The sequence below is a fragment of the Tachysurus vachellii genome, chromosome 22 (assembly GCF_030014155.1).
Source record: "Tachysurus vachellii isolate PV-2020 chromosome 22, HZAU_Pvac_v1, whole genome shotgun sequence".
In the NCBI taxonomy this organism is placed as follows: Eukaryota; Metazoa; Chordata; class Actinopteri; order Siluriformes; family Bagridae; genus Tachysurus; species Tachysurus vachellii.
This window is the reverse complement of record NC_083481.1, coordinates 8535670-8550589: the sequence shown is the minus strand read 5'-3', so window position 1 is coordinate 8550589 and position 14920 is coordinate 8535670. Positions and strand designations below refer to the sequence as shown.

General features: G+C 36.4%; 1 protein-coding gene across 1 annotated transcript in view; it reads left to right on the top strand.

Annotated features, from left to right (window-relative positions):
* Window positions 1-9014, top strand: part of syn2b (synapsin IIb) — a 61126-nt gene extending 52112 nt beyond the window's left edge. The window contains exons 10-13 of the mRNA XM_060858147.1: window positions 926-1078; window positions 1923-1989; window positions 3824-4400; window positions 5145-9014. Of these exons, the coding sequence (XP_060714130.1) occupies window positions 926-1078; window positions 1923-1989; window positions 3824-4400; window positions 5145-5274 (927 nt within the window). The 3' untranslated portion in view covers window positions 5275-9014. The remainder of the gene's footprint in view (window positions 1-925; window positions 1079-1922; window positions 1990-3823; window positions 4401-5144) is intronic.
* Window positions 9015-14920: the final 5906 nt, after the last annotated feature.

Here is a 14920-nt window from a genome sequence, read left to right as displayed (position 1 = left end):
ACCATGTCACAATTTTTCTCACTAAACGTTTCCAGGAACACGCTGTCTTTTCTTCTGTTGTGCATAATTGCCAGATCTCCACCCATCATCTTTGAGATAAGGTACAAAGAGTCTTGCAGTTGTCTTACACAGCATAATCATCTCTGCATGGTACAACATTACTGCATATTGCAGCCAGCATCAAGTAAAATCCATGCCCTGATGAATCTGTGCTGTACCGAAGACTGAAAGAGTAATCAATAGGTGTACCTAATAAACTAGAAAACTCCTTCCTATGCCCTCATTAGCTTTAAGCTTTAACCACGTAAAATTAGGGTGCTACAGTATATACAAATCCCACTCAAAATAAGCATTAGATAGAGGTCACATACATATAATGAATGAATGTACATCCAAAACAGATTAAGACTTTTTATCATGTTATGTCCTATAATTTTCAATTACCTGGATGAAGGACAGTAGATCCTAGCTGTTGAGAAATTGGCATAAAATGGCCATTAAAATTATTATAAAGAATCCATATTGCCAAACTTATTGCACGCACGTGTTGCAGCAAGTTTCTCCTAAAACTAATCAATAGTACTTAATAAACTGTGAAAGTTAGTAGATACAGTTGAAAGCTGTATTGGACAAACATTAAAACATTACTAAGATGTCATCTAAGTGATCGCTATGCACAGAAATTCAAGAGAAATTGGTACAAACATTGGGTCTCATTTATCAAACAAATTTATTCAGAAATCATACACAGCAGCTTTTACAAAATATCCTAGGGTTAGGGTATTCATGAAAATCCATTTAGACAAAAACAATTTGCATGCAAAGTTCTTTCAAAGCCAAAAGCAAACAGGTCTTTTCTTAAATGAGCTTTATAGTTGATCAGTAGATAGAAAGATACAACTATTTTTGTATTGTTTTTCTTCAGGTTGTGGGTTCCTCCATGCCTCTCATTGGAGACCACCAAGCAGAAGACAGGCAGATGATAGCTGATGTTGTCCTGGCTAAGATGAACCAAATAGCAACTCGGGCACCAACTCGAACTCCACAGCGGCCTCCAGCTGCTGTCCAGCAACCACAGGTAGCCATTCCATCTTGCTACATCTAATCTGACATCAAGATTTAAAGAGAAGAGTTCAATTCAGCTCCTATACAGTATATGAATTTTTCACACTTAGTTAGTAGTTACTTATTCCTTGGTAAATATAAATGTAATCCTGGGTTATTTTTTTGTTTCACACTGCTCATACTTTACCTGGGGTTGACAGTTAATTCTGGATATGCATGTAAAATTTAAAGTAAATTTAATTTGCATATTTATTATCATGTGTCAAATACCATGACTGGATAAATATACCGTGCAACTGGTATAAATACTGGCTTGTCTCATGCTTTCACCTCAGTGAGTAAAAAAAAAACAGGTCTCCTATTCTGCTCCCGAGTAGGTATCATTTTCTTTCACAGGTTCTAATCTTTTTTATAATTTGTTGGTCAGGTGTTCTTTGATATCCAACTTATGCTAATGTTTCAATGTCATGTATTAACCCCCTCTCTATGTTGCCCACTTTGATGTTTAGTGTTTTCCACCTGATGCTACTAAGCTGTTTTGTTAAGTGGTTGTTACGTCAAGTGATATGCCACAAACGCTGATCATTATCTGATTGGATGTCTGTTGCTAAGCTTCTAGCCGTAACATGTAACATTGCAACACTACAAAACATATTTGCCTAATGAAAATTTTTTTCAATTATCAAAGTGTGAACATGGATTACTGTAGAGTTATCATATGGTACTACATAAATAATGTTACTGTTTTAATGGGATGTCCAAAATATTGTACTAATGGCGCCACCTGCTGTTGAGTCAGACTTCAACACATAGACACCAGATATTGTAGGTCGTGTATAATATGTGTGTCTCCACAGAGCTCTGCTGTAAAGGAAGGCCCGGCTGACCACAGCAAGCCTCTTTCCCAGCGTGTCCCTCCTCAAGGTTATTTACAGTAAATTTTTGACTGTATGAGGCTTTTAATGCTATTAACTCATAGAAGAGCCTGAGTTTAGTATTTAAATAGGGACATTTTTTACAGGTTAAAAAAACACCAAATTTCGGCTAAGTGATTTAAACATGGCCTAGAATGTCTTTCTTTTTGTAAAAAATTTAAATAACAACAACAACAACAATAATAATAATAATAATAATAATAATAATAATAATAATAATAATAATAATAATAATAAATAAATAAATAAATAAATAAATAAATAAATAAATAAATAAATAAATAAGCTTTGTTCATTACTTTTATTAATGTGTTTTACTACTACTGTACTATGACTGTTGAAAACCATCAAAAATAATACTGTGAATTTTTTGCACCTAGTGTGAAACAGTAATGGTTTTGTGATGTAGTATTTTCAGAATATTTTTAGTGATATTGTTGAACTTTTTTCTCTATCTTATTTGGCTCTATAGAGATGTTTATTAAGATAAAACACTCACACGATTGTCCTAATATTAAATGTAAAACATTTCACAGTAGAACAACAAAGTGTTGCATGTCTCAAAGTGATGCATGTTTTCTAAAGTGGAGATATTAATCAAAAACCTTTAAAAATATTTGTTAATGTTTTGCATTGTCTGCTGAATTATCACTGCATTGTATGCTTGAGTAACAATATAATAATGAGTTTGTGGTTTTTGAGCCTGGTGTTTATCTTTAAATCCAGTACATGAGTCACTTTGACTGTACACTGGACAGTTATGATTGCACTGTTATGCAGCTTAACCCTCCACACCTTCAACCCCCAAAGTCCAAAGTAATAAAGTTCCCCTACTTCACCATTTGTGTATCCTATTTTATTTCATTTTCTGTTTATTATTCTTGGTTGTTATTCAGTTCTTACTCTCCAGCAGACACACACATAATACTGTTGTACTATTAAGAATCACTAAATAGATACCATGTGGCAGAAATGTGATGACGAATAATGTAGAACAAATGCACACACTTGTGTGATGCTGTTGAGTAAATATTATGTGCAAAATTTCATAAATTATTTTTCAAAAAATTAGCACTAGTAAACTTTACTTTATGTTTTTTTCTTTATTATCTCTATATTTTTATATTAACAAACTTTATTAATTATAATTTAGTATAATATATTTAACCCTTATGTTCTGTTTCGGGCAAAACTGCTCAGTTTCACTGATAAACATAGAATATTTGTCATATCATAGTTCTGACAAGACCAAAGTTTGTGATTGTTTGTGAACCAAATAGTGATGTTCCACTCCTTCCATCATTTATTTAACATGTCCCGAACACATTTAATATATTACTCTAAAATCTAAAGATTTGGCCTGGGATGGTGGGACATCCAGTCTTACATAGGGAATAAAATATGAGGGTTAAATAAATGCCTTATCCACTATCTATGACAAAGATATTTTGTCCAGAATTAGCTAAATTACAGCTACCTTTTCAGATTAATCATGTCTTTCTTTCTTTCTTTCTTTCTTTATTTATTTATTTATTTATTTATTTATCTTTTTTAAATCTCACTTAGTAAATTGAAACTAGATATTATTTTTGCATCCTCACCTTTGATTATTTTGTATTATTGTTGGAATTTCCATCTGGTTTGTTTTTCTCTGTAAATGAATCATTTAATACAAGTTTGTACTCACCTGTCCCTTTACTTTGGTCTGATTTGTTTGTTATATGGTCCATTAGTAAGAGCCTGTGGTGCTGGATTTAAAAGGCTAGGCATCTGTGAAATGTATTCTAATGTAATAAGGGAGTCTGTTTTGTATTAAACCCTAGGAGCCCCAGCAAAGCCCAAAGAGTCACAACCCAAGACTCAAGAGCCTACGACCACATCAGTGTCTAGCGCTCCAGCCCCAGACCCTGTCTCAAAACCAACTCCATCCCCAGCTCCTCCACCCACAACCCAGCAGCCCAAAGCCCACCCTCAAGCATCACCCACTCCAGCACCTGGAAAACCAACAGATTTACCCCCAAAGCCCCAGGTTCCGAAACCACTTCCTCCAAAGCCAGTGCCTCCAGTGCGCAGAAACTCCAAGCCACAGCTCCAGCCCAAGCCCCAGACCCCACCTTCAGCAAAGGCCCAGGCTAAAGCCCAGCCTGGACCAGCAGATCAGGGTCAAATCCAGACCGATTCAGCTCCAGCACATGTTCAAGCCTCACCCAAAGCACCTCCTAAAAACCAGTCTCCCACCAAACCACAGGTCCAAACAAAGCCTGTGCCTAAAGAGCAAGCCCAGGTTGAGGCTCCAGTTCAGAATGTTGCCTCGTCTGATGCGACACCCTCGGCCCCTGCACCCTCTGCTGTAGAGGAACAGCCTGCACCACAACAGAAGTCATCACATCCTTTCTTAAAGTAAAGTTTATATACTTCCTGCAATGACTGAAGCTCTTATCTTATCTTATTTTAAATAAATAAATATCTTATCTTAGCCATCACTGCAGACTCAACTGTTCATATATAGGGCTGAATTTAGACGTGGTATCCAAAAAGTCAATAAAAATCAATATTTATGTGGGGAAACTTGAGCATATTTGGCTTGTGGGTTTGGCTACACATATGTTTAAATACATTTTTTCTAACACAGCAAAAACATTTTCTTGAGTAGATATCCAAAGCAGGGTTTTTCAACAGAACTCAGATTACCACCTTTCAACACAAGCACTTGCCTTTAAACCTAAAAAAGCCTTTATAAGAGGGGTAGAATAGCTTTAGCTGTAATTATGTAATTCACTCCAAATTTGGTTAATTTAAAAAAGAAAATGGCTTCCACCTTCATTTCAGATTATTTTACAGTTTTTATAAATCAAGTACTAAAAGTTGCTTCTGCTTACAACTTAATGTAGCCAAGAGATATTAAACTGAGGTTATGAAATGTAAATGTGTGTGGGATGCTGGTTTTTTTTAATCACACTATTTTAAAGCTGATTGATCCTATTAATACATTCAAAGATTTAATACTTACTGCACACTTTGTGTACATCATTTTTTTTCCATAAAAAGTTTCTTTCCATGCCAGCACTTTAAATAATTCTATTTATTAATTCACAAAGTTTAATAGTGTAATTTTTGTTATTATTGTTTGTGTCTCTTTTTCAGTAAATCCCAGTCACTGACCAATGCCTTTAATGCCTTTGGTGACACCTTCCGTTCCAGCAATGAGGACGAAGCCAAGGCTGAGACCATTCGAAACCTGAGGAAGTCTTTTGCCAGCTTGTTCTCTGACTAGTGACAAGTTTGTGGTTGAGAATTTGTTGGCTATGGACTTTGAAATTGACAAAAAGCGTGTCCTGGTCCGAGGTTAAGTCTGTGTAGCTGTAATACATTGTACCCTCCTCCCAACTCTGCTGTAAATGTTCGAAAGTCAAAAAGAAAGTAGAGTGTGATGTACAGTGATTGTTTTGGCAAGGTGTTCTGTGAGATTTGCTCTGGATGGAAACATTTGCCATATGTATAAGGAGGAGGCTGGTAATGTTCAGATGCGTGGTTTTGGCTAAAAGGACGTCTAAGGCAGTCAAGAGAGAAGAGCCTGATGTGTGCTGACGTTGTCTGTTGTAATACCCCTTGATGTTGTAGCCTTATTGTGGAAGTGTATTTCAGTTGCCCAAAGATAAAATATCTGTGAGTAGTACCCCCTTGTCCCTCCCATGCAGTGTGTATATCTAGTTGATCTGTTGTAATATGAAATAGTTCAACAATACCTCGACAGGACCTTTATACAAGCACTTTGTCCGATCCAAGTTTCAGACAGTATGCAGTGCTTGGACGGGTCTGATTTTAATGCAGTAGTGACGTTTCAGTGGAATGCCTGATGTTTTTGGTGTGGCTTGGGTTCCTCACGTATTAACATGTTAAATTAATCATGAGTGCCATGTAGAATCCTTACATATCGTATTGTACTGTATGTTCAGCATCTCAGGAGGTTAATTTATTTCTGGTGTCATATATTGTTCATGTTGTGTTTTCTTTGGTCTGAGTGTTACTGCTTTGCATGACTCTGTGACAGTTGTTTTTTCTGTACAGGTGTCAATAAATATGTGGCACTTCATTCCACTAATTCACTGTTATTCAGTATGTGCATGTTCTTTATTTTGGATTTTGTACGATAGTTTTATTACCATTGCAACTTTATTAATGGGAGGCATGTTTGGTCATTATTGGTATTCAAGTGTCAACATCGCCAATAAGAAATGTATTCCAAATAACCAATTGTATGTACTGTACTAAGTAAAATGCTAGTGTGAAGCTAATCTAATCACTATTTTTTCAGCATTCCACATCCTACACCTTTCCCCTTAAGCAAATTACAGTCATTTCTGTGCTTGGGGTACAAACAGGTACCTGACAACCAAAAGAAAACATTAAAAAAGACCATCCATCTTATATAAAATTCACCATAGAAGTAACAGTTTCTAAAAACAAACTATGAAATATGGTTAATAAAAGACATATGGGTTGATTTTATAATGTCTCAGTAGTTTGATTGATGGCAAATAATAGTAAAATTTAGATTTTTTTTATGGGTGATAAAACCTTTCATTAATTTTCAGTAATCACTTAGTACTGGTCAGGGTTGTAGTGGGCAACACTGGGTGCAAGGCTGGAGAATTTACCCTGGATGGGACTAATTTACACATCGGGGCAATTTAGTGTAGCTAATACACATACCCACATGTTTGGAAGAAATCAGATGACCTACTGTACATAGAAACAATGTATGAAACAGTACAGTAACTTGAGTCCAGAACCATGGAGCTTTTTTATTTTCTTTTAATTTTTAAAAACTAAAAACATTTATTTATTTATAAAACTTACTTACTTATAAATTTTGAGTCTTCCGGGCCACAGAGTTTACATTTGGTTTTGCGCTTCCAGTTCAACAGATAAATAAACCACACTCACGCCACAAAGTACAGTATCATCAGTTTCTCACTGAATACCAAGCCCGTTTATTTTGCTATGCATCGTCCCGTACCATTGTGCTTTACAATTTTTTCGTGCATTTATCACTGTTTTCTGTTTTTGCACGCGGTCTGTATCTTTGGTACTGGACGTGTATTTTTTGTCTGCTCTTTGCATTGCTGTTTTGGACTTTGCCTGTGTTTATTATAATAAACGGCACTTATAAGCCACTTGAATGGATCCTGCTACCCAATCCTAACAGGATACTTCCCTTATTATGGATCCAGCGGGTGTACTCTAGGTGTACTCCATCTCTAGGCTATCATAGTTCAACAGGGACAGGGATTCACGGCCTACTAGGAGCAACTGACAGCTCTCTAATCCACAAATAGCCAACTACTCCAGGCTCTTTCTAACATCACAGCTTCTGGGAGTATAATAGGGCCAGAGGTATTCTTTACTCAATAATCAGGTTCCTCGGATTTGCAAACTTTGACCGACGGTTCATCCGCAGGGTACAGTTCGGTGGCAGTTCCCCTCACTGCAATGCTCTGAGGAAAGCTCAGTAAACTCCACTGGTCTTAGGTAGCACAGTTTGCCTTCAAACAACTTAAGTAATGTTTCACATCCACGCATATACTACAGCACCTTGACCCCGACTTGTCGAATTTGATGCGTCATGCTGCGGAATAGGGGCCATGCTGTCTCAAAGACAAAGGACTCCAGGAAAGCTCCATTTGTGTGCTTTCTTTTCTCAGAAACTGACACCAGGGGAGGATAACTATGACATGTGAAACCATGAACAACTCTCAATCAAGGAGGCCCTTGAAGAGTGGAGACACTGGCTTGAAGAAGCACGCCATTCGTTCCAGGTATTGAAGGATCACATAAATCTAGAGTACAAAAAAAGCAACTCAACCTTCTGGTGGCCATCTATGGCCATGGATGTAAGGAGATGCATTGACACCTGTTGTGTTTGCACCCAGTCACACATATCTTGTCAATTGCCTGCTTTTTGGAACTGCTTCAGGTGTCATTACTCCCTTGGGCTCACATAGTCACTGACCTCCCCAGTTACATCAGTTTCATCACCATCCTGGTGGCTGTGGATAGGTTCTTGAAAACTTGTCCTTTTGAACGACTTTCCCATGACAAAGGAAACGGCTCTGTTCGAACACATGTTTCAGTATTCTGGCTTCCCAGAGGACATTTTCTTAGACGTGGGTGGAGTTCATGTCAAATTCATGTCACTGAATTCCTATCCTGGGTGCTCCAGAAAGCAGACTCTCTCATCCACCTTACTAACCACAACAGATGATCTGGATCTCCACAAAAAAATTCCGCCTCAAGCTACCATGCTGCAAGCATAACCCCAGGTATATTGGATCTTTTGAAAAACTCAGTAACCTACCAACTATCAGCTAATTACTGCATTGCTTCATCTTTTCACGTTTCCCACTTCAAACCTGTTTACACCAGCATCACCATGAGGGACTGCCCTACACCACCCCCACCACCCACAGAAGTTATAATAATAAATTGGAACAGATGCCTAACTTATGTTTGCTAAAACATATTTAACAATACTGATATAGTCTTGCAGAAAGTATATCATAAATAATTTGTGGCTGTAGTATGGCTGGTGATGCACTTCAGTAGCGCTGCTATCTCACAGCTCCAGGGTTCAATACTGAGCTCCGATTACTTTCTCATTTTCTCCTTATGTTTGCATGAGGTTCCTCTGGTATGTCTGGTTTCCTCCAAGTGTCTAAACACAAGTAGGTGGGGGATAAGTTATTCTAAATTGCCCCAAGTGTGAATAATTGTGTGCATAGTAGAATGCTGTACAATGGAATCCCATCTCACACCTTGAGCCCTTCTGAATAAGACACAGCTCAACCATGACCATGGAAAATGTGGGATAGAAAACATCAACCATTTTATAGCTGTAAGTTGTGTTACTGTAACACTGAAAATGTATTATGTATGCCATGTGGTCAGTTCTCGTCATAAATAAAGTGGACCAAATTCTGAATGTTTCTATGGTTTGCATTTGTTTCTTATATAAAGCACAACATAAGGCTAAAATTTACACAAAGTTGTCCAGTCTATATGTTCAATAAGAAGCTATTTAGGATTGCACTAGGTATAAAGCTAACTAGTTACAACAAAGTTTTAAGCAGTTCTTCCTTTATAGATGTTACTGTAAGTATGTTCTAAGCTAACGCTAAATATATGTATTAACTAAAACATTAACTAGTGTGCTGCTTAACAATCATGTATAACATATAACTAGCATCTTCATATGTATAACATACAGTATAACTAGCATCTTCATATGTATAACATATAACTAGCATCTTCATATGTATAACATAACTAGCATCTTCATAATATCTCATTAATAACTGAAGGTTTGCCATTTTTTTATTGAAATGAAATGTATGAAAAAGCAGATTTGCAAGTAGATGGAGTTTTTGAAATGAGCTAGATGGATGAGGTCTACTGAGGCACACTTAAGCCGTCTGGTAGATCTGTCACTTCTAAGCCTGAATAGAGAAATAACATCAAGCACTCTGTTGGGTGGTGAGACAGAATCAATGTTATTCAAAGTTTGTTAAAAAAAATAAAACACCCTGTGAGTTCACTGAAAAACTCTATCTACTTGCCCGGGATGATGACATCCCAGAACAATGACAAGAATTACAATGGCATGCTACAGACACACTGCCCTTAGTGATTCTGAAATAGATTCCGTAGATAAAAACAGCATTCACCAATTTAGTAGAGTAGTGTAACAAATGCTTGCAATCATGATTTATAAGTTTATATAAAATATAATATAGTCTTTTGTCCTGCACTGTCTCTTTTGTCTTGTCCTGCACTGTTTGCACCAGGTTGCACAGATGCACTTTATGTACTGTATACTAGGACTTAGTAAGTCCTTGTAACTCTGTCTTTGCTTTATGTAGCACCCTGATCCTGGAGAAACATTGTCTCATTTCACTGTGTACTGCAACAACTATATATATTTGAAATTACAATAAAAGCTTCTTGACTTCTTGACTTCTTGACTTGACTTGATATAGGATGATTTGTGATAAAGATATGGACACACTATGGTTTGGGGCCAGAGTTTATTGTCTTGTAGGGGAAAAAACTTCAGATTGTACATGAAAATTCCATATTTGTGATGTAAATAATAATAATACTCCAAAATAAATGGTCAGAATTGTTCTAGGTTTGATATGCAATTAAAGCACATAAAATTGACATGACAATCGGAAATATAAGGAAAATGTGGTGATGTGACTGTGTTCAGAATGAGCCAATCTCATGTTCTAAAGTAATTATCTTACAGTTAGGTATATGGATAGGTGTGTGGGGTTTTTTTTTGTGTTTGTATGCATGTGTGCGTGCAAGCGTGCATGTGTTTGAGATACCCAACAATAAACATTCTTCCTGTCTAATGTGAGTGAGTTCCTGCTTTGGGGGATTTAAGATTGTAGACACATTGGCGCTGTCCCTTTTGGAACTATACTAGAACTACCCTTAGCAACAACACTGTACTGTATGTTTCATCTGTGCCTTTTAAAGACGTGTTAACATTTTACATTATAGTCTGAAGTTGTAATTCTCTATGTACTATATGTTACTATATGTTATACTAATTCTATATGTTTTAAATAATGTGTTCATTATAGTTCATATAACGCCATCATTATATGAAATTATTTTTTTCCATCTTACTTTTGGTATAAATAAATAAATAAATAAATAAATAAATAAATAAATAAATAAATAAATAAATAAATAAATAAAATTCTCTAACACACAGGAATCTTTCACTGTTTAAATGCTGAGGTATTTTTCCATATGCAGAACTAAATACACAGATAAAACCTCTTTCCACAACACCAGACTTCCAGTCATATGCCTCTGGTGATTCTAGATTTTGCAGTATGCTGCATTGAGAAATGTCAATTCTCAATGCAAAATAAATGCCGTGCTTTTGCCACAGGTATGGATATTTTGGCGATTCTGTACATGTCCAAACCATCTCAATCTAGCCTCTCTGACCTTGTCCCCAAAACAGCCATCCTGAGCTTTCCCTCTGATGTGCTCGTGCCTAATCCTGTCCATCCTCGTCACTCCTAAAGCAAACCTCAACATCCTTATCTCTGCTACCTCCAGAGAGTGTGGCATCAGGAAGGGCATTTTTTAAATCCATTTAATGATGGTAGGTGAAATATATTACTCTAAATATATTACATTGCACAGTAACAAGTTGCAAGATTAATTGGCCGAAGATTTTGAAGCACTTTGGAGTTGTCAGATCTAGAAAACCTTAATTTTGTGGGGAACATAATTAGCTTGTGTTAATTGGCAAACTGAATTGAGGACAAAAAAAATGCAAATATTGCGTCAGGTCCTTGACATTCATTGTTTCAGCTGTTTCAAAAACTATTATTTACAGTTTGTCACTGTGATTCAGTTTATTTTTTACTGGATCAGTTTTACTGGATTATACAAATTCTATTATTAATAAACTATTATTATTATTATTATTATTATTATTATTATTATTATTATTATTATTATTATTTTATTAATAATAATAATAATAATTATTATTATTATTATTCTCATTATTATTATTATAATAATAATAATAATGATAATAATAATAATAATAATGTAAATTTACCCTGGGGGCACGGTGGCTTAGTGGTTAGCACGTTCACCTCACACCTCCAGGGTCGGGGTTCGATTCCCTTGTGTGTGTGGAGTTTGCATGTTCTCCCCGTGCCTCGGGGGTTTCCTCCAGGTACTCCGGTTTCCTCCCCCGGTCCAAAGACATGCATGGTAGGTTGATTGGCATCTCTGTAAAATTGTCCTTAGTGTGTGGTTGCGTGAGTGAATGAGAGAGTGTGTGTGCCCTGCGATGGGTTGGCACTCCGTCCAGGGTGTATCCTGCCTTGATGCCCAATGACGCCTGAGATAGGCACAGGCTCCCCGTGACCCGAGGTAGTTCGGATAAGCAATAGAAGATGAATGAATAAATTTACCCTAGTGATCAGTTAATACGGTATTGTAGTTACTGCAGACAATAAAAAGTGTCACAGAAAGTACCACTGATGCAAAGCATAGTACAGTTAAATGCTGTACAATCTACAATAAGAGTTAACCATGAGACCCAGACAGAAGTACTGTATGTTGATAAAAACATCTTTTGAGTGTAATTTACCAGTAGGGGGCACTATTTGATTTACATTAAGACACCTGACCTCAGAAAGCACATAAAGGAGTGCATGTGTTTTAAATACTATGAAAAGATTCGGGGATATTCTTTTCTTTTCTTTCTTTCTTTCTTTCTTTCTTTCTTTCTTTCTTTCTTTCTTTCTTTTTTAGCCATATGAGATGAATTCTGCTATGTGTTTGTACTGTAATGCATGGTAAATAATATGATGGATTATGAAGTCTTATGCTGAAAAATTGAATACATTTTGCATATTACAATTTCTTGTTGTTGCTTTATTCATAAACATTGACGGATTATTTGTTTAAAGGACGAACTGATGACTTGATGCTGATCATCACTGGCTGAAGATATATGTTGGTCCATAACAATGTACAGACTTTAAATAATGTGTAAGGAGTGCAGTTTAAAAAAAGCACTATGAATATGCAAGTTTTATTAATAGACATCGACATATAAACTTATAACGTTATCCATTTGTAGTTTCAATGAATTTTAAAGAGAAAATTTAAAAAAGAGAAATTTTTTTTTAGTGGAAAAAAAAAAAAACAACAACACATGCATAAAGTGTACAAATAACCTAGTTCTTATGTATGTTCCAAATATGCCAACATTCTGCATTGTGGTAATTATATAATTTATGAGCATTTGCTTCCATATAAATGGAATGTGTATAAATGTGCGTATAACCTGAAAGGTGAATAATATCACCAGTAATTAACAAGAACATGCAAATGAGTTTACACATACTGTATACAATACAAACTTTAGTTTTCATACTCTAATTATGAAATGGATGTTGAAAAAGAACGATAACACTTAAATCATGTGCAATACAAGAGGACGAAAGCACCAGAATTGGTCACAGTGGTCTGACTGAAAGACTCTGGCACAGACCCTATAGCATTGCTTCATGTGTAGGGAGGAGAAAGGTCAGGGTTGCCAGATTGTTTTTTTTTTCATCCCAGTTCATGTTTGGTATGAAAATGTAGCATTGGTGTATTGTAGGTCTTGTTTTTATTAGATGAGAGTGAATTTTGGGGAATTTTTGATAGGAGGCAGGAGCCCCTCTCACGTTTGGTTACATATGACCACAAAATGTTGATTCGTTGCAATCAGAAGATGATATGGTATATATAGCTGTATTTTTGCCTGACTTTTGTACACCTGGATACAAAAACTAAAATTTTCTGTTCATATTTGAAATATGTTTCATATGTTTCAAATACAACACAGATAACCTCATTTGTGTTGAATCCATCCCAGATAGTTTAAACGGAGCAATGGCGAAATAGAAAAACAGGAAATAAAAGATTACAGTCTGTGCGAATGAGTAACAGATTTGAAATGTGTCACATGAGTACTTTTTTTGTACATCAAATAATGCTTTTATATATTATAATCATTTATTCAATGATTATCAGTAACTACTATACAATGGTCAGGATCCAGAGTCTATCCACTGGGTGCGATTAGTCTAGCCTGTGTTTCAGAGGCTGGAGATAACTGGAGAACCCTGATAAAACCCACACTGAAAAACAGACAGTAACATGCTTAGGATTAATCTAGCTGGAATTCAAAATAGTGGTTTATATTAATGCCCTTGTTCTGGGACAGTATTATTTATCTAGCATACTGTATACTCTCTATTTAAAAAGATTTGTTTATTAAACAAAGTGTTATTATTAATATCATGAAGCTTTCTGTAAGATTAGTTAGCATTAATGGAAGTTATTTCAGGGTTCTTTCACAGGATGTTTCCCGGCCTAGGAACATTTTCAGGAGGTCTTAGTGCACAAAGGACTTTTCTTTCTCAATTTATTCACCTACCAATTCACAACAACCAGTCAGCTTCCAGTAAGGAAGGCTAGAACTCCAATATACTTGAAACCAGTGTTATGAGGAGAAGCGCTCTTTACCCTTTTTTCATACATCAGCTCACAGAAGACCATGATTTTCTAGTGTCGCATTGGTCAAGTTAAGCTACAGGCACACAGAAAGTGATTTTATCACTGCAAGTCACCAGTAGGCATTCCTATTATTAGTTACCACAATAAACATGTTTATTAGTAGGTGGTGGGACTCCATGTGACAAGAAAAGTAAAGCTTTTTAGGCAGGGACACATCTAATCACCACTACTCATGTCGACATAAGTTGCTAGTTATCATTGAAAATAGAGTCGCTGTATGTGTCATCCCTTCGATGGGTTGGCACTCCGTCCAGGGTGTATCATGCCTTGATGCCCGATGACGCCTGAGATAGGCACAGGCTCCCCGTGACCCGAGGTAGTTCGGATAAGCGGTAGAAGATGAGTGAGTGAGTGAGAGAGTGTATGTGTCATCTTAGCATGTGTGTGAGTGTGTGTGTGTGTGTGTGTGTGTGGGAGAGAGAGAGAGAGAGAGAGAGAGAGAGAGAGAGAGAGAGAGAGAGAGAGAAGCCAGTGAAGGACTAACTGTTTATAGCTGTTATAACATAAGCATTAACAGGAAGTAACTTGTCTCTCAGGCGTTTCAAAACCCGCATCACAGCACCCAGTCGTTGATTATTTTTCCATTACAGCACACACACACATCACGCTTTCAAGGAAGTCTATTTCTTATATGATACTGACTACTGACAGTGTGTGTGTGTGTGTGTGTGAGAGAGAGAGAGAGAGAGAGAGAAGCTGGGGAAGGACTGAATGCTTATAGCTGTTACAACGTAAGCTTTTAC